This window comes from Citrus clementina, unplaced genomic scaffold (genome assembly GCF_000493195.1).
Source record: "Citrus clementina cultivar Clemenules unplaced genomic scaffold, Citrus_clementina_v1.0 scaffold_8, whole genome shotgun sequence".
Lineage (NCBI taxonomy): Eukaryota > Viridiplantae > Streptophyta > Magnoliopsida > Sapindales > Rutaceae > Citrus > Citrus x clementina.
Genome location: NW_006262022.1, coordinates 22,789,274 through 22,813,848, shown reverse-complemented (window position 1 = coordinate 22,813,848; position 24,575 = coordinate 22,789,274). Strand labels below are relative to the sequence as shown.

Here is a 24,575-nt window from a genome sequence, read left to right as displayed (position 1 = left end):
TGGCCTCCTATTAATCGTAGATAAGAAGTGAGAGAATATATGTTAAAAAGAAAAAAGAAATATGAATGGAGAAAGTTTATCACGCGCTGCAGAAGCAGGGTTGGGTGAGGTAGAAGGTCAACAAAAAAGGGAAAGGCTAGCTAGCTTTTCAGTTTCTGCTTCTTTAGCATACAAAAATTTACTTGCTGTGTCTCCGACCAAGAAGTAAAAAGGAAATTAACTTTGTTTATGTCCACGGTCCACTTCAGTTGATAAAAATAAATAAATAAATAAACAATGAGATGATAATGACATAATCATTTAAGAGACATTACGCAGCTGCTGCTTCATTTCCACAACAACAGCTAGATTCTCTTTTTCTCTTCTCTCTCATGTCATGTCTCACTCTTGTCTCTACACAGTAATATACTGAATCTCCTTCACTTGAATGCCTCTCTCAGGGAGACATCAGCATGATGACAACGTTGCTCTTCATGTACACTACTCTTTCCTCCCTCTATATTAACCCCCTAGCTCATCTCTCACTTCATCACCTTTTCTGCTCATGCCCTAGCCTTTTGTCACACACACACACACACACACACAGAGACACACATCTCAAAACCCTTTTAATTTGCTTTCGTAATGTCTCCAGCAGGATCCACAAGATGGTGCCCAACGCCTGAGCAGCTGATGATTTTGGAGGAAATGTATAGGAGTGGAGTTCGAACTCCTAATGCTTCACAAATTCAACACATCACTGCCCATCTTTCTCATTTTGGAAAGATTGAAGGCAAGAATGTGTTTTACTGGTTTCAAAACCATAAAGCAAGAGAGAGGCAAAAGCTTAGAAGGAAGTTGGGAAAGCAACTCCAACTTCAACAGCAACAACAGATATTTCAACATCATCATCACCTGCAGCAATGTTGTCAAGTACCAAATCATCACCAGCAGCTTCTTCACTGCAGCTTTCAGTCTCCTCCTGCCGGTGGTTCCTTTTCTAACCCAGATAAAGTTCTTACTCAGGTAATTAATCACATTTCACTCGATTCCATTTTTGTACAAAACGTTTATCACTATATATTTTCACATTAGGTATATGTAAAACAAAACATGCTTGCTACAACACCTCTCACCCTCCATTTAAACCCCTAACTAATTGTTTTGTAAAATTTTCTTAAATTCCTTTGTTGACAACCCCAAGTTTTTCAGTGCTACATAATATTATGAATTAAGAGATAAAGCCTCCTAAAAGTTTGTGATTTTCAAAGAGTTTTCTTTGACTTGCTATCCTGATTCCAATCCTGAGGAGATAAAGAGTTAATTTTTTTTCTTTACCCCAACCTTTTAAGCAAAAAATATAAATAAGCAAAAATAAGATAAATAAATAAATTGAGAGACAAGAACAAAGATTTAGAGGGCCGGAAACAAAAATTTTAAGAAACCTGAAGTCTTCATTGGAGAATAGCGATACAAACAACACTATAGTGACCAAATCGCAGTCTTCTCTAAGAGATATATCATGTTGTTGTAAATAAAGCAATATGTATATAAATTTTTAAATAACATGTGAATGGGATGGGTTAACAAAGATTGACTTACGGATTTATTTTGTCGGTTTGTATGACTTCATAGTGTTTTCAGTTTAGGGTTTCATGCAAGCAATCTCTTTTTCTCTGCTCTGAAAAATGACTATCTTTATTGCGAAAAAAAAAAGATATTTTATGTCCAAAATTTTATAATATATAACTGATTTCTTTTAAGGTTTTTATTTATTAATTTGCCTCTTTAATTATTTATTTGTGCGTTTTAACAGGGAATGCTGACTGAAGATGCTTCAACAAAAACGATGAGTTACACGTGGAAAAAAGGGATCCAAGAAAGGGTAGAGATGGAGAAGTCCTTGATGGGAATGTACGGTCGTGATTGGATGATGATGGTTGATGTGGCTCCACGTTCTCTGCAGCCATGTTGCTCAAAACCTCCACTCAGAACCCTTGAACTTTTCCCAATCACAGCAACTAATCTGAAAGAAGAATGCAACTCGTCCAAACAAAATTAATCTCTCTTTATTTTAATAAGTAAAAAAAGAAAAAGAAAAAACCATATGTATTTCTTTCTCTTTCTAGGGTTTTAATTAATTAGCAACAGTTTAAAGCATGTCTGTGGCCTGAGTGCTTGTAGCTTTTTTGTTTGTTTGTCTCTGATTACTGTTATGAATGTGTCTAAGACTGCCCTGCTGAGAAAGATCTAAATTGTCTAGTGAGTAATGGCACTGTTCTCTTATTACTACTACTGCTTATTAATTAATTTGCAATTTTGCATTGTCTATTTTCATTTTTTAGAATTCTTTAAAACGGTCGTTCTTTTTTTTTTCAGCACTGATTTTCATTTTTTTGTCCTTTAAATATTCGTCTCTTTTCTCTAACAGTAATAAGGACCATACATATAAAGCTGCTGCATGTGTGGTACCAATTAAGTAATTAACTCAGTACATGCATTGTCACGTAGACATCAACTTTTTATTCAACCTACAAGACAGGACAACAAGAGTCAATGCTACTATTTAAAACACTATTTTAAAGCAAGCATTAAATCTCGAACCTTGAAATCAAAACAGGAAACAAGAAACGCTAACTAGAAAGATACTCACGTTTTCTAAGAAAGTAAATAATTGTAGTCTTGGATTTTATTAAGAGACAAAAGGAAATACGAAACCGTAAAAAGGCTATGCTAAAAGCCTAAAATGAAGAAGCTATTATCTTGAGCCATCTCTAATGGCCGTCAAATATTATTATTTGTCTCCATGGAATAATTTCGCATTGATTGTGGTAATGTAGAAAGTAAATATATCAATTTAATGGACTATCCCTGTAAGAACCAAGGAGCTTTTGGGCTTTTTCCCCCCTTTTAACATCGATTTCAGTTATGCTGAATTGATAGTGTATATATGTCCATTAACCTAACTTATGCTTAAAAATTAGTTTAAAAGTTGAGGGTAATCTTTATTTTATACACATAATTTGATAACTGATCTCAAGTGATATGAGATAGTTTTCCTATCATTATTTGTCACATGTAAGTTGTCTATCACATGAAAAAGTATAGTATGAGCCCATTTATAAATGAGTGCGGCTCTTATACCTTATAACATTTTAAATGACTAATCTATACTAAAAAATTAACTCATAAGTTGAGGTTGGTAAAGATTGTATACTTACTATTACTATATTTGGTGCTGGTGATGATATGATTTTGAATGATGCAAGTGCTCGGAGGGTATCCAGGAGCTCTACTATTTTTTATTTGCAATAGATGGTATTCGCACAGTGGTTATGGGTTTCAATTCACACTCTGCTGATATTCCTTCTCATTTTGATGAGGATGTTAGTTTTGAAGGGAATGCTATGCTGATGAATATTTTTTTATCTAACCTTGAGGCTATTGGGGGGTGCGGTTTTAGCCCCAACTTTAGTGCTGCTGGCCCGCGCACCTATAATTCAAAGAAGCGGTTCAAATTAGTCACCGTATGCAAGTATCATAAACAGCACTATGGGCGTTAGCTTACTTTCATATAGTTTCTTTTGTTAGGCTTTGCCTATGGTATTCTCTTGTTTATTCTTTATTTCTTTTATTTGCTTTTACTATTTTTCTTTGTTGGCTTTTTTTTAATAGATTGGAGGTTTTGTTTTATGTCCCCTCCAAATGTTTTATTTTCATTTTTAATTTTAATTTACAGATAAATGAGTCCTGCCCAACCTCTCCATCCTATGGTCATTTAACTAAAAAAAGAAAAAAGGAGCCCTAGATCTAAAAATATATATTCAAGCTAAAGGAAAAGCCTTTATTTGAGGCCAAAAAAAAAAAACCACTACTATACCTACATGTAATTAAAGTTTCATAAAAATTTTAATATCATAATAAAAAAAACCTAAAAAAGAAGAAATGCCAATGACTTTAGTTGGTAAAATCTCTTAAATGAAAATAAGAGGTTTGCATTTTGAACCCTATGCACATGAGTGGGAAGAAAATAATTGCTAATGCTATTAGGATATAACTTTAAAAAAAGAATTAAAATTAAAAAAAAAATCAATCATCTTCTCCTTTTGAGTCATCTATGGTTTTTCACAACAAAAGGATCAAATGTATAAGATTTCATATGTTCAAGTATAAAATTACTTCAATGTCTTTCACATACCCCGAATATTTTTTAAAAATCATTTTAATAGTTTTGTGAATGTTAGGTCATTTTCTTTCAAATACTTGGAACTAGTTCTGCTTCATTTTAAGTCAAGATAGTCAAACAATATCATGATTACAAAATTAATTTAAGAGGTTTTGATAGACCATAAAAAATAATATACTGAAATGTAACTAAAAAAAGCAGAATTACTTATAATAATTAACTTGACAGTCTGTATGAAGAAAAGAAAAATAATCAAAATAAGCTAAAGAACGAAGATAATAGTTAGCCCAATCAATATCACTCAACAACATATATCATGGACACGCCAACTCAAGATCAGGACTCAACAAAAGCAGTGGACGCCTCATAATAATACTTTCGTTTGGACAAGCAAATTTTATCATTTTCTTGGCAACTTCATTAACATGACTTGACAAGTTAAAGGCACAAGTGAAACCAATGGTAGTTATAACTATAAAGGACACACAAGATGCCATTAATTAATCGACCAACATTATCGATCATAAATAACTCTTCATGATAATGGAGATACACAGACACGTCGGTACGCACACGCACACACAGATATGGGTCATTCTATATAAGGAGCTAAATTAATTACTTTCATTTGAAACCGCTACAAGGAATAAATGTGAAACTCCATAATAATAAATGGGCATATTTAATTAATATGGCGATCACTTTGCGTCGTCCAGTCACATTCTTTTACAATGAATCAAGAAAAAAGATTTCATGGTCTAATAAAATTAAACAATTTGGAGCATATATATATATGGCCGTTATTTAATTTCTGTGCTACACAATTGAGATTTTGTGCCATAGAGTTTTTTCTGTGGTGTGGGGAAGATACGTTGTCATCTGGCTATGTCATATACATTGCATTTGTAAGGCCATTTAACATTCTTGTTGGCAATAAATATTCATGGTCAGTTTTTTAATTTCCGACTTTATACTAGACGTCATAGAGCACCCAAACACAGAATGAGAGTCGTATTAATAATGCCTCATAAATATGCATGTATACGTTATATTTCGTCATTTCTGTTAGAATAATATATACTGATGAGGCGATGGCCGCAGCGCAATTATACCTTGCCACTAATAGAGTAGACATATAATAACCAAACGAGTCCCACAACAAGAAAGATGAGAGCCGAAAGTCAAAGAGGTAACTTTTCGGGGCTATATCTAAAACAAAGTGCGTAAAACGAGGGGTAAAATGTCAAATAGTTAAAGTTATAGCGACTAAACCGCGAGATAACCTATAGTTTGGGTCTTTTTTTTTTTTCCTTGAATGATTCCTTTCTTCCTTTTTTTTTTAATTAAACCATCTAATATCCAAAAATTACATTAGGTCCTGACTAATATAGATTCGAGTCGAGTAGAATCATTAGGGTGGCAAAACTTTCCCAGCAAGTATTTAACGTAGGTGCATTCTCAAATCTCGAACCGAGAACCTTGGTTAAGGTAGAACAATCTCATGTCAGTTGATCTACGCGCTTATTGGTTAAATGATTCCTTTTTTCTTTTATGGTACAGTTTCTTTTCTTTTTTCTGAGTGGTAAAATATTTGATGCATGCATTCGTACGTGGAAAAGAACTTTGGATATAAAGCCCATCAACTTTGGCTGTCTCAAGCTTGAAGAAGCTTCTTGCCTCAGTATGTTAATATTTGAAAAGTGTAAACTCTCCCTATAGTCTCAAGCTAAGGTTAGCATTAATTTTCATTTCGTTATTTTATTTTTGAAAATGACCAGTCTTTGCCTTTGTTAGTGTTAAAAAAATTAATTTTCTTGTCCTAAAAAAAATAACAAGTAGCAGGGGGGTTTTTCAGGTTATTTTTTAAATTATGAAGACTAACAGAGAATTGATGCTTATTATTAATTCTAGAGATTAAAAGGAAATTTACCATATTCATAAATGATACAATTGAATGAAAATTTGAGTGGGATCCTTTTTCGACATTGATGTAATCGAACTCTTTTAATTTGGATTTCGTATATTGACGATCACATAACTTTATAGTAAGGCTTGTTTGTTGGATTTTTATCTCCGGAGAAAATTGCGTGGATTGAGGTTTCCTTTACTTCTCATCCATGTGACCTATCGATCAGAAAATGGATAAAAATAATAGTCCCTTCATCTGACTCTAAAATGACAGTTTGATGGAAACAAATTGATTTGCTTATATCGCCAAACATGGTAATACGGTTCCACACACGCTCAATCTCCGTCAAAAGCCAAATAACAGTGAACCTTTGATACAATCAATTTCAGAATGCAATTTAAAGACCAAATTAAGCATTCATAAAATATCACAAGTTGCTTTTAATTTGAAATTAAGTAATGATTTGTTAAATGTCTGAAATCTGAAGTTATATTAATTTTAGAAATATTTTTAATTTTTTTTATAAATTATGTTTGATTTTCTGGGATTTATATCAAAATGGAAAAAATAAGCTTTAACGACTTTTAATTGAATGAGAAAATGTCTGATTGAGAAGTAGATATTACATCCCAAAATTATCTCTATTAAATATACCTATTTCCAAAACTACCTCTTTTTTTTTCATTTTGACTTATAAGAACATAAATACCAAATAATCACTTTTAGATTTTTTTTATTTATAAAATATATAAGATGCTACTTATATTTAGGTATTAAAAAAATAAACATGTTATTCAGATATTTCTATTTGAACCCATTTAAATTTTAGACAAATTTAGACCTATTTAGATTTTTAAAAAATAGATAAATGCTATCTAAGTTTGTTTTGATTTGTAGTTAATTGTTATATCAAAATAGACAAAGATATTCTTGTACTTGAATTTAGTTTGCACATTTTGTATGACTTGTGATTGATAATTAATAAATTTAAAAAATTATCCAAAATCATTTTGACATTACTTTCGTATTGGTTGGATGTAATTTTTCAGAAGAAAATTAATATTTTAGTACAAAATAACTTAAAAATCATAGAAAATCAACATAAAACAAGTAAAAATTAATCAAGTATACTTTAGTAGAAAATTGACATATAATGGGTTCTTCAAAGTATTTTTTAAGATATAGAAATTAATTTTGACATGAATTATACTGACCTCCATTTTTATTTATTTTTTATTTTGCACTTTAGCTAATTGAAAAGTATGGTAGCGGCTCAAAACCAAAATCACATGGGAAGAGATGACTAGCTTGGAACTTGGAAGCATGTCAAAATCAATACTGGTTTGGGAATTAACATGCATAAATATACCAAACATATATATAAGATTTAAGATTTGGAATTTTTTTCAAAAAATAAAAAATAAAACCAAAACAATGTTTGCCTTAGAAAGAAAGGAGGTCAATTAATTTGATTACCTTGGTCCTCACTCTATGGTTGTTTCGCACAACTTGTTATCTTCAAGTTGCAAGCTTATCAATCTAGTCTGGCATCAGTTTTCTTGAATCAGTTTCTTGCCTGCATTCGCCGCAAGCAGGCATTATGAGTTTGATGCATATATGTGACATTTAATTGTCATAAGATATAATGTATAAAATATTCTATAAAAATCGCATTTTATAGAGGCAGAAGCCGGCCCCGGGGGCCGCCGACAAGAGTATTTTATCAGTGAAAAGGCAATTTTCAGGGCCTCGCATTGTAGCAAGAGAGGATTAAAGTTGTTAATCATATCTAGAACAATATCTCCATCAATTGGTAACTAGCATTTGAGATTCTAATATAATATATGTTTGCTTTTATGTAAATAGCAACAGCGATCTTATAGTAGCAATTGCTTGAAACAGGCATGGAATTAGACAGCTACGAAGTGGATGGGCTGATGGACCAGCATGTATAACCCTATGCCCAATCCAAAGTCAACAGAGCAGAGAGGCAGACTCTCTATGGTCCTCTCCTTTTTTTTTATAAATAAAATGCATTTAAACCATAGAAGAAAAGAGATACAATAGTTTTGAAGGATATCAACTCATCCACACAACAATCTCACATCTTTTGAAAGCTAATTTAGCTAAAGAATAGGAAATGACATTACAAGATCTATGAGTATACTAGACATTAACATGATCAAAGCCCTTAACTAGGTTCTGAATTTCAAAAATTACCCAAAAGATCTCACATTTGCTACCTTGTTTGTTGTTTACAAGATTGACCACCTCTTGAGAGTCTGGTTCAACAATCAAACATCTTGCGCCTGTTTTTTCAGCAATCTGGATTCCCCACTCCACGGCTTCGGCCTCCACAAAAGCTACATCTCCATTAAACTTTGAGAGTTTAATTGCACCTGCAGACACATTTCCAGCTTCATCTCTAACGATAGCTCCCAGTCTTGCGATTTGTTTCTCTGAATTGGTGGCTACATCTACATTAAGCTTAAAATAGCCTCTCGTAGGGGAACTCCATGTCCTTTGGATATGGTCCTCTCCTTAATTATTCTCCTAAAGCCAGGCAATTCCCATTATGTTTGGTAAACTTAATTTGACCATAAATGATATTTGTATGTATAACTTGTTTCGCTTATAATTTTACCCTTTTCTGGTTTTGTTTCTTTGTAATACAAAGTAGAGGATATGCAATTGCCTTGCATAATTGCAGGGGAATGCTACAACGCAGATCCTGAGGCTATCATTAGCCAGGCCCTTCAAACAGGTGGCGGCCCAAATGTTTCTGATGCAAATACCACTAATGGGCTTGCGGGCCGTTGTATAAATTGCTCTGCTTGCCTAGGGGTATTTGATGTTTGCCCAAAATATGAAACTATGAACGTTATTTGATTTCTTATATAATTTCGCAAAAACTGTAAGGCTGGAAAGACTTACCTTCTCAGATTAATCAATGCTGCCCTCAGTGATGAGCTCTTCTTCAGCATATCTACCTAATCGCACGCTCACAGAGTCACAGTCATTGAAGTCGATGCTGTTCATGTGAAACCTTTCGAAACTAAAACTCTACTCATTTCCCCCGGACAGACAACAAAAGTTCTTCTCAAAACCAAATGACCCATTTTTCACGACAGCCAGACCTTATGTGACAGGCCAGGGCACTTCTGACAATTCAACCGTTGCCGGCATCTAAGAATATGAACATTTGAGAATCCTCCTAATTGTTACCCATCATTCAAGCGTCTCAATTGAAAGACTTCAACTCTATAACTAGAAACCAATTCTACCCGCTCGCAATGACACTTCATTTGCTACAAGTTTGACAAATAAACTTTGGCATGCAATTCTTCACCATGTCAGGCCTCGGAACAAGCCCGCGCCAGAGTAACCAACCTTCCAAGGTCCCAATGGAACTATGTTTCAAGTTTCGGCCAAACACGGCTCTGCTCCAAGCGAACTTTTCTGGCCGATCAAATAGCGCTTACACACCTAAATTTCCTACAAGTCCGTTAGTTCCATTTAATCACACCGGCACCCCAAAAAATAACACAAAGATGAGTAATGGAACAAAGCTTGTGGTGCTTCCATTTACGTAACACTAATTTGGAGCTAATATTTAGAATAGAAGCATTCTTAGAGCTGAAAGCCACCCTCTTCAATTGCATGGCTTCAATTTCTTCGTCTTCGAACAAGGTTCCGGAAATTTTGATCCCAATAAGCACCCTTTAAAATTCAACCTTTGTGATCCTATTGAAAGAAACACCGAGTGGTGTGCCCTAGGGGGCTGGGTAGCACCTCGGTTTCTGGCCCACAATCCAGGTGATTATAGACTATTATTAACAAATACGTGATTACGATGAATTAATGGTGATGATATGGTAATGATTCTTTTTTTTTTCTTTTTTTTTGGGTTCTACTGATTGTGTATTTGATGATTAGTGGTATGTATGGTTCATGTACTGCCACCTGCGAGTACACACAAGCTGGGGATTGAAGATGGCATGGATTAATTGTATTGTATTTGATGGAAAGCTTCAAAATCAAAAGCTGCTTCCTCCGCCAGCAGATCTTCCCAAATGTTAACAATTATAATATGACTGCTTTCAGACTTGTCTCACTTTTTAGCACTGGCTTATTTCTGTATTTGAAGCTGAGCTGTTTATAGGGAAAATATTTTTTTTTTCCGGTTTGCACATTCAATTAATATTTCCCCAATTAACTTACTTATTCAATTCATATTACACATTTAATTTTCTTTTTTTCTTTTTTTTAATAATCGATTGATTTTAATATTGATCAATAGTGGATTGAGTCCCTTTTTTCTTTTTTCTTTTTTCTTTTTTCTTTTTTTGTTATCGATATAAAAAAACAAACCATTTCCGTAGATGTTTCCGTTAAAAGGCTCTGTCACATACACCCTTTGCAAATCGTGTCACCTTTTGCTTCTTCAAAAGTTGAAGTTTCTGTTTGAATGGTGTCTGTGGAAATGCCGCAAAGTTGAAGCTTGAGGCTATTTACAATTAGGATTGGCCAAGGCAATTGTGGGAGCGAGCGGAATTAAAAAAAGCGTATATTAACAACAATAATAATGTGTTTAGGAGGATGATTGGTATGACTGCGGAATGAATTGTGATTTTTTTTTTTAAGAACCTGTGCCACGTCCAGCAAAAATGTACAGATTGAGATTTAATTTTATATAAATTGTTACCCAAGAATCCCGGTGCAATTGGTATGTTTTTATAAACTATTAGAAATATTAAATGAAATTAACAATAACAATAATAATCTTTCCTTGGTTAAGAAAAAGTTATCTTTCTTTCCCAGTTTCCCGTTATTGATAAGGAAAAGATTTAAGAGGAATCATATTACTACTTACACCGCCTTGCCCTTCTTCTCCTTGTTGAATTCTGATAAATCTTCACCAATCTGATAAATAGCCTCAAGTTTCAACTTTTCTGCAATCCCACTACACACCACTGAAACACTAACTTCACTTTCTCTCTTTTATTGTTGATTTTTTTGATTTGCTTCTTCTCAAATACCCACCTGTGAGAAACCCCAAAGGCAAACCACAATGTCTTGGATTACTCTCACAGTTCCTGAGCTCCAAGAAAAATATACTGTCTCACTCTGTCATCTCCAACAGTTTCACTATATTGATCGTGAAGCATACGCCAAGTTAGTGTTTCAACTGGCTCTTGATTCTCACTTGTCCAAGAGAATTGTAGCCTTTTGGAATTGGCTTGAAACCGAAGGCTTTACAAATTTTGTCCACGAATCACTAAAACTAACGGACTCACTCCGAGGGCTCTACGGATTAGCTCTTGAGTCTGCATTGTGCCTTGTTTGTTCAGACCAAGAATCTTTTACATGTCGTGATAATAATCTTCCACTAATGAGTCAAGTTTGTGGCAGAGAGCTCTCTTTAGAATTTGTTTTTCAGAACAACGAGAATGCCAAAGCATACGTAACAAAATTTGTAAGAGATGTGTGTGACAGAGCTTTTATTGACTATGACTTGGTCCTCAGAAATAATTTGAATAATCATAAAGTTCAGGTTTTGGAGCCTGCTGTTCAATTACTTCAACCTCAAGTTAATAATCTTAGGCAACAAGATAGCGGTAGCCATTTGGCAAGTGAAGAAGCTAATGATGCTGATACTGATCGGACTTTGTTTGCCACATTCTCTAAAGGTCACCCCATTACAAGAGCAGAACTTTTTGAGTTCTTTACTAGGTACATATTACAATCTCTTGTTCTTTTCTTGATTACATTAATGAATGCAAATACTCGCACAAAGAGAACAAGTACTGTGACTTTGTTAACTGGTTTTTCTTGGTTTTGATCGAATGCAGGAGATATGGAGAGGGTTGTGTAGAGGATATAAAGATGGGTAATTGCCGTGATCAGTCTCTCTATGCTCGTGTGATCGTCCGATCACCTGCATTCATAACTTTAATTCTTGGAGAGAATGAACTAATGCAGTTCAATATTCATGGCAAAGATGTAAGAGTGAGACGATTCGTCCCAAAACGTGCATCGGTAGCAGCAGCTTCAGTTTCAGCAAATTAAAAAACTAGGATAGTTCTAAAATTAGGAAGTTCCACTTTCAGAACTGGAAGCTATATGTTTCCTATATTTTAAATCAAACCTTGTACCTTCATTACCTTATTGAAGTTGAATATAGTCAGTTGCTGTTGTTGTATGAATATCCCTTTTTACTTTCCATGTGTACGTTTAATCAAACACCTAGAAAGAATCAAAGAATACTGGAATTTAATTACTTGGAAGAATTTCACAACAAAATCGAACAGAAACTGAATATCTGAATATTGGTATCTTTCCGGCTCTTTGATTACTTTTTTTATAAAGATTCATTACCAAAAGCCAAATCTCTCTAAGTTTACTCATCAAGATTCAAGAATGACAACCGAGAAACCCCAACAAAATGTTAACACCATTTAAAGAACTTGCTTTTGGATTTTGATGCTGGGATAATGGCTTTTGCTAGGATTACTCTCCAACAACAAGAAGCTTTTCACACGAATTAATGAAAAGCTCATGATCGATTGATGATCAATCTGGGTTTTGAGCCTGAAAGTTGTGGCCTTCTGGCATTGGCTTGAAAGACAAGCTCATCAGGAATTTTTCCCACAAAACACCAACATTGGATCATCAGATTTCTCACTGCTTAGCAGTTGAGACTAGAGCGTGCCTCAAAACTTGAAATGATATGGTTACAGTAGTATGGCCATGGAGTAATAGGACTCGATCTTTTGTGCCTGCTTGCCAACTTCAAGAACTTGGCCGTGTGATGAAAGACGATTCATTTTTCTACCTGTTTTAGGATTGTAACATGATTGTGGTAAGTCTGCTTTGTATTCATTGGAGAAGAGATACTTGTATCATGGGGAATACAGAGATGTTTTTCAGATGTATGTTACACTTACCAAGATAAGAGTAGCAATTATAGATCAAATGCTTCTCCTTTCTACATCAGTAGTGCTTGTGATTCTGTTTCTCTCAAATAAAACCGCATCCGCATTGTTGCTTTTGGCTAGTTTGAATAAAGAAGCACAAATTATAAAAATACCTGAAGCTTTTGTTCGGTGGTGTTCATTTGCATAACCAACAAAACTTTAGATGCACACATTGCATAGTAATAACAATAACATCAGCGGTTGAATAAATTTTGAAGCTATGGATTCAAACACAGCAGGCTTGACTTTGCTGTTCTCGGAGAGTTTTGCTCACATCAAGCGTTTTAGACAGGAAAGAAATTTCTTTATCAAAAGGGGAAAAAAAAAAGACAGGAAAGAAATCTCTCAAAATTTTGCCAGAAAAATAGAGAGGACACGTCACCTATTATAAAATAATCCAACGATATATCCTAAAAGATACGTGTAGGATATGTCATTTTTTAAAAATAAAACTATTATTTTTGTATTTTTGAAAATTAAATTTTAAATTTAACTTGTAAGAAAAAAAATCTTATTTTAAAAAAATTTCAAACAAATTCATGTGAGTCAAGAAATTGTATTATTATCATATAAATAACTTTTATTTATCTTTTCCCAATTTTTTTTAACATTCTTTTAGTAATAGATATTAATAAAGAAATAATACCTATACATACTTGTGACTTATGCAAAATCGGAGTATTTTTGTAAGCAATTAAATGTAAGTTAGATTAGGTAAGATAGAGCGTTAAATATATCAAACTAATTAATGGTCATAGACATGGTTTCCCGTCTCAACTCTCAGGCTATGCATGAGCTTGCCTTAACATTTATCTAAGGTGGTGGGGAAAGAGACAAAGAGGTTGGTTCAATTCTTACAGATGGATAAAATATATGAACATGAAAATGACATTCTGATTCTTCTGAACAAAATCCCTTATCTCTTGTTAATATGAGATTCCTTGATGGAAAAGCTCGGTTCTTAGTTGATTTGTGTACGTCCATTGAGTTTTCTCTAATGTTCACCAATGACTTAATGTTCTTTGATAAACACAAATAAATACATGCACCTATGTACAATTCAACTTGATGTTTAATTGGATCTTCAAAGTCACATTTGATTTCAACTGTTCACCAATATTTAAGTGAGCCAGGTCCCTATCATTTTGAAACCGCAGTTGTGGTAAAGAAAAGCTTCTCAATTTTTTTCCCCCTCTTCCTACGGGTTATTAGCATAGAAATCCGTAAATCAACATTTTTGGGGAACCACATGAGCATATATTGATTTATAAATCTGTAAATAATCAAAGTTTTCGACTTAAAAAGAAAGAAGGTCAGAATTGATTGCCTTTGACCTCACTCTGAATTTGTTCTAACAACTAGTCCTTCTCAATTGAGCTGTTCTTGTTTTCTCTTCTCTCAAACTACAAATTTCTATCACCTAATCATACCGCATGCCCCCACCATATACTTCAATCAATATATACTCAAAAAGTAGTTCTGTCTTCAGCAATCACACTCTCATAACCAGAAATGGGTGCTTCTCTTATGCAGTCACTGTCACCAGGCCTTAAAGGAATACTTTGCTCATTTATCGCCCTGTGTCTGCTCGCTGAGCCTGCATTCGGCATCACCAGGCACTGCAAGTTTGATGTATGTTTAATTTGGTTCTGACTAGTAATTTTCATGCTGTTGTTCATAATTTTTAACTTAAGTACTGTCAATGAATTTTTTAGATAAAATTGCAAAATGCGACACGCCTGTGCCACACGAAGAGCATTGTATCAGTAAATGGGAAGTTTCCAGGGCCTCGCATTGTAGCAAGGGAGGGTGACCAGCTTCTTATCAAAGTTGTTAAGCATGTTCAGAACAATATCTCCATCCATTGGTAAAATCATGCCTGAAGAAACAATGATTTAGTTTTATTCTTAGTTAAACAGCATCATAGAATTGCAAAATTATGATTTTTTTTTTTTTTGGAACAGGCATGGCATTCGACAGCTTCGAAGTGGATGGGCGGATGGACCGGCTTACATAACACAATGCCCCATTCAAACAGGGCAGGGCTGCGTTTACAACTTCACCATTGTTGGCCAAAGAGGCAAACTCTCGTAGCATGCACACCGATCGTGGCTGCGGTCAACACTCTCCCATCATCATTCTTCCCAAGCGTGACAGCCCTAACCCATTTGCTGAGCCTTACAAGGAAGTCCCCCTCATCTTTGGTAAATTTTAACCATAGATAACATATCTACCTCTTTGGTAGTTTTACTTTGCTTACATAATAATATTACTCAAACTGCAGGAGAGTGGTTCAACGCAGATCCTGATTCCTGAAGCTATCTTTAACCAGGCCCTGCAAACAGGTGGGGGCCCAAATGTATCTGATGCATATGCTATCAATGGACTTCCGGGACCATTCTATAACTGCTCTGCCAAAGGTGTGAAACTGTGGATATAGGCATTAAGGGTGTGCTTGGTAACTTTTTTTATTAGCTGTTTTTTGTTTTTCAGAAATGAAAAATATAAAATATGTTAAGTTATTTTTTGATATACAGTAAAAAAAAATTTGAAGAACAACAAATTTTAGTTTTTAACTTTTGTAAAGAAAACTCAATTGGCGTTCTTGAATTTTTAGAGAATAACATAAAAAAAAGTAAGGTAAAATGTTGTTTCGGACCCACCAGTAGGGGTGTTCACAGATCGGATTTTACGGATTAGACATCAATCCATATCCGATCCACAATTTTATAGATTATAATTTTTCAATCCAATCCAATCCACGGATTGATTAAACTCAATCCAAATCCAATCCATATATCTGCGGATCATATGCAGATTTGACTCAATCCATATCCAATCCATACGTCTGCGAATCGGATTTAACTTAATTCATATCCAATACATTATTTTCCGCATTAGTTTCCGAATTAAAAATTTTTAGTTCTCCCCAATCCATGAACTAATGAAATTAAAAAAAATCTAATATAAAAATAAATTTACTATCAATTAAATTTAAAATTGAATAAAATTTAAACAAATTAATTGTTTAAATAAAACTAAAATAATACATTCAACGTTTCAAAATATAGCACATCGAGATTAATTATTCAAATAAAACTACAATAATACGTTTAAAGTTTCAAAATATAATATACTAAGATTAATTGTTCAAATAAAGTTACAATAATATATTAAGATAACACCGAAATTAATTGTACAAATAAAACCACAATTAATTGAAATGGCGAAGTTTTTGAAACCAAACACAGTCTGATTCTTCACCAAGGCTATTGCACTTGTCGAAAAGTGGTGATTACGGAGCCGTCAACGATGGGAACCAGGAGAAGTACGAGTGACGATCTTAAAGGTTGTGATAGTGCAATTGTTTGGCTGGAACCAGTGATTGTGAAGTGGCTCGATGGACTTGGGAAAGAAGATGACTTGCTCTCGCTGGAATCACGCGGACGACGTCCTTCAAATCGGTGTTGAGAGTGTATCGAATCAATTTTGGGTGTTCCTAGTGCGTGTGATGGCGAGAAAGCTTAGGGTTTTTTGTTTGCAAATTTTTGGTGACTTGGCGTTATGTTACTTTGCTTTTTGGTGACTTTACAAATTGTTGGTAACTTGGCATTGTGTTACTTTACTTTTGCTAGTGCGTGTGATTTTGCTTTTATTTTGTTTTACAATTTTTACAAGTTATATTTGTATATTTGATTATTTAATTATTATTTTTTATTTAATATTATTATTGAGTAATGGCTAAGATATGTTTTAGTGTTTTATATAATTATGTAATGTCACATTTATAATATTCTTTAATTAAATTTATAATAATTTTTTAACTATATATATATTAGCGGATTCACAGATTTTTAAATTTTCAATCCATATCCAATCAACGGATCCACGGATTGGATTTATACAGATCAGATTTTCACGAATCAAACGGATTGAGCGAATCAAATTGGATTCTGAACACCCCTATCCACCAGTGTTATTTATTAAATTATTATTTTATATTCAACTTTACTTTCACCTTATCTTTTTCTTTACAAAAGTAACCACTTTTACAATTACACCACTTTTACAAATTACACCTTATCTTCTTATTTCGATCCAAATAAGGACCCTGCAAAATTGAACATGGTCGAACTTGTTGAAAGGAACACAGTTGGTATTCCCTCGGGTGGCGGGGTAGCAATTGGATTCCTTGCCAACAATCCAGGTAAATGAGATAAAATAATAGGCATCATAATATGCATATTATTTAAATGCCATTTAATCATAATTATATAAATTTCTTTGCAGGTGTTTGATTCATGCATTTCCTATCTGTCAATTTGACAAATTTTGCTAACCTTTTTCATTTTTCTTCATTTGGTGTAGGATTGTCAAAAGTCACATATTCTAAAGCTTGCAATTTTGAATTTGGAAGCCACTTTATTGACTTCTCTACACATGTTTTATTACGATGAGACAGATTCCAAATTTCTTTGAAGATTCATTTTGATGAACTAAGGTGGAATGAAAAACTTTCACTGATTTATTAAAGAAATAAGTTAAAGATGATAGATAACGATGCCAAAATGTACATCGGCAAAACAAAACCCTCACTAAGTAAATGTCTGTGAATCTAACCCAGCTGCAACAGGGTCGTAGGTGTTATTACGATGAGACAGATTCCAAATTTCTTGGACATAACGACATGGATAAAAAAATGAAATTGCCGAAAGCTTGGCATGAAGAATAAGGCTGACAAAACCTCTAGGTAGTTTCTCCTTGGCCGTCCGAGCAGCTAGGCAACATATTTATCTTGATCTGCTAAGCATAATTTCTAAAAGCTTTGATCGTGATACGCGTGTCATTGATGGTGGCAGTCACGAAGATCTAAGAAACTTGAAATGCTTCGCCATAATGAAAGTATCCACATTCCTTCAACATGACAGCTAGCCTTAAAATAATCGAAAGAAAATATCTGCCTGAAATCAGGGCGAAAAGGCTTTAGTTCTCTGTTTTTCAGGCAGCTTGGATATGAGTTCCTATCAATGAGTCGTTCAATATTAGGATCAATCAGAGTTCATACTCCATTGGGGAAAACGAACTTAAACTATGATATGGCATCGTTGAATTAATTCTACAAGCATCTGGTCCACTTAACAATGAAAACAGTGAGCCTACAGGTGGATGCAGGCTAATGCTAGCAAACAAAGCTACTGTCTAATATAAAATATTCTACATCTTCCAACGCATCTTAGAAATCTTAGAACTTGATCTTGACTCTGCATAAATAGAAAGGCTGAGATTCCTCTTCTAACAAAACGAGACGCCCAAGAGAGGAGGAAAAAAAAAGAAAAAAAAATATCTTGTAGACGACAGATATCTGACCACCACCCACTTCCATAAATTCCTTCTCCGACAACATAGCTTCTGCCCAACTTCCAACGGCCATGACATTCTATAAGCTCTCTCTACATCTTCTTCTAACCATTCTCTATGTGATGCTTTCACCAACCCTAGCAGCCCCAGGAAACTCAAAGCTTTTTAGAGAATACATAGGAGCTGAAGACAAGGGAGTTACATTTTCAGACATACCCACCCATTCTGAAGTTGAAGTTCACTTCATTCTCTCTTTTGCTATAGACTACACTTCATCATTCTATCCCTCACCAACCAATGGAGCCTTCAGAGTGTACTGGGACGAACAAAACCTCACCCCTTCTCATGTAAAATCCATCAAAGCTCAGCGTTCAAATATCAAGGTAGCTATGAGTCTTGGAGGTGATACAATAAAAGACCAATATGTGTACTTCAGCCCTGAATCAATCAACTCCTGGGTTAGAAATGCTTTTCATTCAATAACAGAGATAGCAAGATTGTATGATTTAGATGGAATTGATATTGACTATGAGCACTTCAAGACAGATCCTAATACGTTTGCTGAGTGCATTGGGAAGCTTCTGTTTTACCTTAAACAACACGGAGTAGTGAAGTTTGCATCCATCGCACCATATGATGACGATTCTGTGCAATCACATTACTTGGCTCTGTGGAGAAAATATGGGCATCTCATAGACTACGTAAATTTCCAGTTCTATGCCTATAAAAACAGCACAACTATTTCTGAGTTTATGAATTATTTTGATGCCCAGAGCTCAAATTATAGAGGAGGGAAGGTCCTAGTGAGTTTCGGTACTGATGGAAGTGGGGGTTTGTCTCCTCAAAATGGATTCTTTGAGGCCTGCAGCAAGCTTAAAAGGCAGCATAAGCTTCACGGCATATTTATTTGGTCAGCAGATGACTCCAGGAAGGATGGCTTTCGTTATGAGAAGGAATCACAAAACTTTTTGGCTACTCTCTGATTATGCAGTTTGAAGCTCTTTAATAGATGTTAAAATAAAACAAAAGGTATTAACACCTAGATAATGCATAATTCTATTATTATTATTATTATTTTGTATTTCAGCTCAAAAGTAAAAACAAATAAATCTGCTAGTAGTTAACATCATAATTTGTAAATAGTATCTTCCTATATCAAAATGCTTAAGCTCAACTGTCCAACATGTTTTTCCTGATTTAAATGGACAAGGACAAGTAGTTGCTGGTATTTTCACAAAACTCATACAGCTCTAAACCTTTTTATGATTCAGAGTTCACCTGGAACAACCAATGCAATCTGTGCAATCATTAAATAATCTGTTTACGCCTAACCAACAAAATAGCTACGGGAAAGATCAAAACCTCACCTGGCGATGTGATATGCCATCTTGCACCAGGTCAAAATATTAAAACCTGGAAGGCATGGAAAAGCCAAAAATTGTAATAGAGTATGTCAGAAGAAAAAATACCTCCACTTGATGCTTGAGATAAAACAGCTTGCAAACAAATCGTAATTATCAAAAGCTGTTGTCCCTCTATGAAGTCAAATTCTAGAGATTTTGTTGAGGCCATATTCAGAATTGATACCATGAAGATATAGATATCCAGGAAAATGCAAGCAAGCATTAAAATTTTAAATGCAGAGAAAAACAACAATTGCTATACCTGTGCAAGCAATGTAACTACTGCAAAATTTTCATCTGTATAAAACTTAACATAGAAGGATTTGAAGTCTTAACTGTTTAGAACAGAAACTCATTTTCCTTGAAATTGGACATGGTGTACTACTGGAAGGAACTAAGTTACAGTTTAGGTCTGCACTAATTACAGCTTCAGACTTTTACCTAAGCAAAAGAATACAAGTTTAAAACCGTTCCTCATTCTACTGAGATACAAACATAGTCCTTTCAAATACAACTATATAAGTATTGAGTTGCATGTTGTCGCTTATGTTCATAATCTATTCAGTTGGATTGTTGTGTTCAATATGAGCATCGATTTAGTGTACTCTAACTTCCCAGGTACTCAGAAGATGCCAAATCATGATCCAGGCCTACAGTATATAAATTCCTTAGCTGAGGGTTTTGGTACTTCTGGTGATGCTTCCAGGTGTTCAGGAGTTGCAGACTCCATGTAGTCCTTTGTATATTCATAATAGAGCTTTTTGGACAAAAGCAATCAATGATTTAAGAAGCTTGCTTATCAATTAAATCCTGAATTGGAAACTGTAATCCCACCAAACAAACCAAAGATACTGCAATTACTAAACATGCAACAAAAAGGGCATTTAGCAACTGAAAGGCTTTTAGAACTTAGCACTGAACCAAAGCATTTTCCATTAAATGATCAACGCACAAGGCTGGGGGGGATCTCACACCAAGTATACATGTGAAGCATTCGACAGGCTGTAACCAGATTAGTGAGTGACAAACACAACTTTAAGCCAAGGGACCTTTCGCTGCAACAATATCATAAGGATGTTATAAACTTAAAATGATTATCAACTATCAGAACTTACATTCACATCCTAGAGAATAATGGGACAGTCGGTTTCAAGAGAAAATGCAAAAATAGTGCATATAGAATTCCCTATTGCATACACATTTTTTTTCCAAATCCCAGCCTGGATCAAACAATTGCAGAACAACAGCTAATGCGTTAAGTAACAACGGTGGGTTCCCATTGTTGTTCTATCAAGCATATTTCATCAGCTGAAAGCACAGCATGCTAACTTCAGTGGCAACATAAGTGAAGAAGCATCACCTTTGTATTAATTAATTTAAAACTTCTACAACGTTTCAATTTTAAATAGCACAAAACAATTTGCAGTAACACGTAAAGAGGTCATATTTAAAAATATAACTTAACATAAGATTAACCATTGGTAGACCACATTGCAATACAATGATTATGATTAAACTCTACCAAATGATCATATCCTCTTCAGCATTACAATGCAAGACTAAAGTCCCAAAAAATTGCCCATTTAGCCGCTGCACACCCACAAATCTCAAAATTTCATCAATCTCCATGTGACTACATAAGAACTCACCTCAAGACAATTTAACTAAATCTCTCCTTCAATTTTCCGTTTCTTCTTCTTCTTACTCTGAAATTCCTCCAAATTCATCTCCCTTCCCTCCTCAATCTCTTCACTCTTCCTCTTCTTTTTCTTCTTCTTCTTCCCCTCCTCCTCCTCCTCCTCCTCCTCCTTGACTATAATTCCGCCACCGTTTTCCTTCATCTCACCAACTTCATAACCACTTGTTTCCCTCTTTTTCTTATGCTTCTTTCTCACATTTTCCATTCCCATATCTCCATCTTTCTCAATTTTTATTCTATTTTTTTGCTCCTCCAAACATCCAATTTTACCTACATTTTGCCCCTTACTTTTCTTGTGCTTTTTTCTATCATCATCTTCAATCCCCACATTCCCATCTTTCTCAAGTTTCACTTTACTCTTAACTTCCTTCAAAATTCCAACTTCACCCCTCTTCTTTTCGTGCTTACTCTTCCCAGTTTCTACACCCAAATCACTCTCTTCAATTTTTATTCTCACTTTATCCTCAACAGTTTCCCCTTCTTTTTCCACAGTATCACCAACCCACCCCCTCTGCTCCTCCTTTTTCTTCTTCTTCTTCTTCTTCTTCTTCTTCTTCTTATGATTCTTTCTCTCACTCTCCTCTCCGTCGGAACGATTAGATATAAAACTTTGGGTCGGTTCTCCATCTTCAGTCACAATCTTTGACTTTGTGATTTTGTGCTTTCTATGTGATTTGAGTTCCTTGTTAAGCTGATTCAACTCATTAAATGAAGCGGAGGCGCGTCTAAGGTAAGCACAAACGGCCTGTGACGCGCTGGTGTCGGCGTAGACGAACTTGGAGAGGATCTTCGCCGCTTTGGAGATAGATATGGGAGTCGTCGAGAGTACTTGGCCTTTAACGGACTTCATCTGTTTCCTTATTAGGGTTTTTTATGATCTAGGCTAGATGTTTAGGGTTCTGGTCTGAGGAGAGAGAGAAATCAACTAGGGTTTTAGAAAATTGGAGGAGATGATGGAACAAGCAATTCGGTGAAAGAAATTAAATGGAAGAATATTCTTTATCGGCACCTCGCCTAAGTTCTGATTACACCGATCCTTTTTTAATGTGATTTGGGTACATTAATAACTAAAAACGGTGCATTTAGAATTACCCCGAAAAGAATCAGAAGAATAGACATCCATTGCCTAACCGGTTGGACCAGATCCATAAATCGGTCTGCGCAATTGGTGATAATGTTACTGTCAACATCCTCACGACATACTGTTTGCACCCCTTGTAACGATTAAGGTACAACTTTTTATTGCACGGGGATATGTATAGAATGAAGATGTTTTCAGATAAAGATAGTGCAAAAATTAACACAAATATTATATGAGATAAGAACAAATTTATCTCGTAGTGAATTTTTTTCTTTTTTTGGTTCCATAGTGATAATATGCTAATTTTTGTACTAGTTTTTGTGCGCTTATCACTATTTTATATTATAATCCCACATGAAATTGATAAATTGAAGTTGTATTTACAAAAAGTAATACTAATCACAAAGTTGGGATGCATGATTTTTTTATATTCCAATTAATGATAATCATTACTTACTTGAGAAACGATAAAACTAAAGAAACTCACCATCGCATGACCATTATGAACCCACTTTTTTTATGTTCATTAAAGAACAGTTTGACTATTGTTATCCTCATTAATCTCGAGTCGATTCGATGTACAAGGTATATTATTTTTTGCAATGCTCAAATACTTTTGTTTAGATACTGTCTTTGATTAGGTAAAATTTAAATTATCCCCATAAAATTATAATTTTGAAAGCACCCTCAAATTATTATACATTTAATTTATTTTTATTCAATAGATAAGAGATAAATGGGACGGGTTAATGAAAGTTTTATTATTCAAATAATAGGAAGTAAATTGAGATTTACAATAGTTTGAAGGTGTTTTGAAAATTGTTATTTCACAAGAGAGTAATTCAAAATAAATCATGTTTGATTACATCAATAAATCTATTTAACTGCAATTAAATAATGGGTCACTGTACAATGTTGTAATTTTTTTACGACATCAATAATATAAGAAATATGTGCCATTAAATCTAATCAATGGTACACATTATTTATATTGATAAGAAATTTTAATTATTTAAAAATATTATAACTAGTTAATAAACTGGTTAAAAAGGTGATTTTAAATTTACAAAGAAAAGAAAATGGAGATATGACTAATTACAATCTCTCTCCTTATCTCACTAAATTCACCACTAGATCTTTATCTCTCACGTTTTTAACAAGTCAACAAATTCGTAAAACAATTTCAAATAGAAATAACAAGAGCCCCTACTAGTTAATTATAAAAACAAATTGGGGTTATGCACATATATGTATAACAGCATTGTCCAATGCCCAACATTTCAGTCGGAACAATAAGAACATTGGTTTCTCATATCAAATTATCAATGTTATGGCATCACAAAATTACTAAGCATTACGAGATTTCTAGGGCTTAGAGGACGATTAATATTGGATAGGCGAATAGATTGAAGCAGCAACCGTAGATTAAACTGGGATTTTCTTCCTACTTTTATCCTCAACCTTGATGGCTGCCTCTCGTCTTTTAATTAATCAATTAATTATTTATCATTATAGTTAATGAATAGCTGAGATTAAAACTCCCAAGGTTTGAGGGTAGGGGTGGACATGGGTTTGGTTGGATATGGTTTGTGAAAACCCAACCCAGCCCATTCAATATAAATCCAATCAAACCCAATTAAATAAACATGTTCAACTCAATTCAATCCACCCTTAAATTATCGGGTTGGATTGGATTGGGTTGATTGAGTTGAAGATTTGAAGTTAAATTAATATTAAAAAATAAATAAATAAAAAGATATGAAAGTTGAAATAAAATTTATTGAAATCAAATATAAAAATATTATATTATGAAATTTCTATTCATTATCTAGTATTTGATAAAGAAAACTAAAAGAATATAGAATGAACAAAACAGAAAAGTACCTTAATTGATTGAAAATTAAAATTTAAGAGAGTGATTTTAGTTTTGGAATTAGAGTTTAGAGAAGTAGATACAAGAAAAAAATAATCTCTTTTATAAAA

At 34.1% G+C, this 24,575-nt stretch overlaps 4 protein-coding genes and 2 pseudogenes across 5 annotated transcripts; 5 read left to right on the top strand and 1 right to left on the bottom strand.

Moving 5' to 3' along the window:
* Positions 1 to 609: 609 nt before the first annotated feature.
* On the top strand, positions 610 to 2,041 carry LOC18034265 (WUSCHEL-related homeobox 3). The gene is made up of 2 exons (XM_006424642.2): positions 610 to 1,005; positions 1,796 to 2,041. The coding sequence occupies exons 1-2, from the start codon at positions 625 to 627 to the stop codon at positions 2,039 to 2,041; spliced, it is 627 nt and encodes a 208-aa protein (XP_006424705.1). The 5' UTR covers positions 610 to 624.
* A 6,718-nt stretch (positions 2,042 to 8,759) lies between these two features.
* Positions 8,760 to 10,154, top strand: LOC112096482 (annotated as a pseudogene).
* Positions 10,155 to 11,145: 991 nt separating this feature from the next.
* Positions 11,146 to 12,143, top strand: LOC18035660. Its single transcript, XM_006424641.1, has 2 exons — positions 11,146 to 11,807; positions 11,927 to 12,143. The coding sequence occupies exons 1-2, from the start codon at positions 11,146 to 11,148 to the stop codon at positions 12,141 to 12,143; spliced, it is 879 nt and encodes a 292-aa protein (XP_006424704.1).
* A 2,420-nt stretch (positions 12,144 to 14,563) lies between these two features.
* On the top strand, positions 14,564 to 15,491 carry LOC112096481 (annotated as a pseudogene).
* A 2,200-nt stretch (positions 15,492 to 17,691) lies between these two features.
* Positions 17,692 to 19,408, top strand: LOC18033905 (chitinase 2). Its single transcript, XM_006424640.2, has one exon. It carries the CDS (start codon positions 18,481 to 18,483, stop codon positions 19,390 to 19,392), a length of 912 nt encoding a protein of 303 aa, XP_006424703.1. The 5' UTR covers positions 17,692 to 18,480; the 3' UTR covers positions 19,393 to 19,408.
* A 382-nt stretch (positions 19,409 to 19,790) lies between these two features.
* Positions 19,791 to 22,604, bottom strand: LOC18033699 (uncharacterized protein DDB_G0283697). 2 transcript variants are annotated; one of them, XM_006424639.2, is made up of 2 exons: positions 21,462 to 22,604; positions 19,791 to 19,822 (listed from the first exon to the last, which is right to left on the bottom strand). In XM_006424639.2, the coding sequence occupies exon 1, from the start codon at positions 22,359 to 22,361 to the stop codon at positions 21,477 to 21,479; it is 885 nt and encodes a 294-aa protein (XP_006424702.1). In that variant the 5' UTR covers positions 22,362 to 22,604; the 3' UTR covers positions 19,791 to 19,822; positions 21,462 to 21,476. The 2 variants fall into 2 exon arrangements, with proteins under 2 accessions (XP_006424702.1, XP_024035350.1); XM_024179582.1 differs by lacking the exon at positions 19,791 to 19,822 and adding an exon at positions 20,843 to 20,867.
* Between the last annotated feature and the right edge of the window lie 1,971 nt (positions 22,605 to 24,575).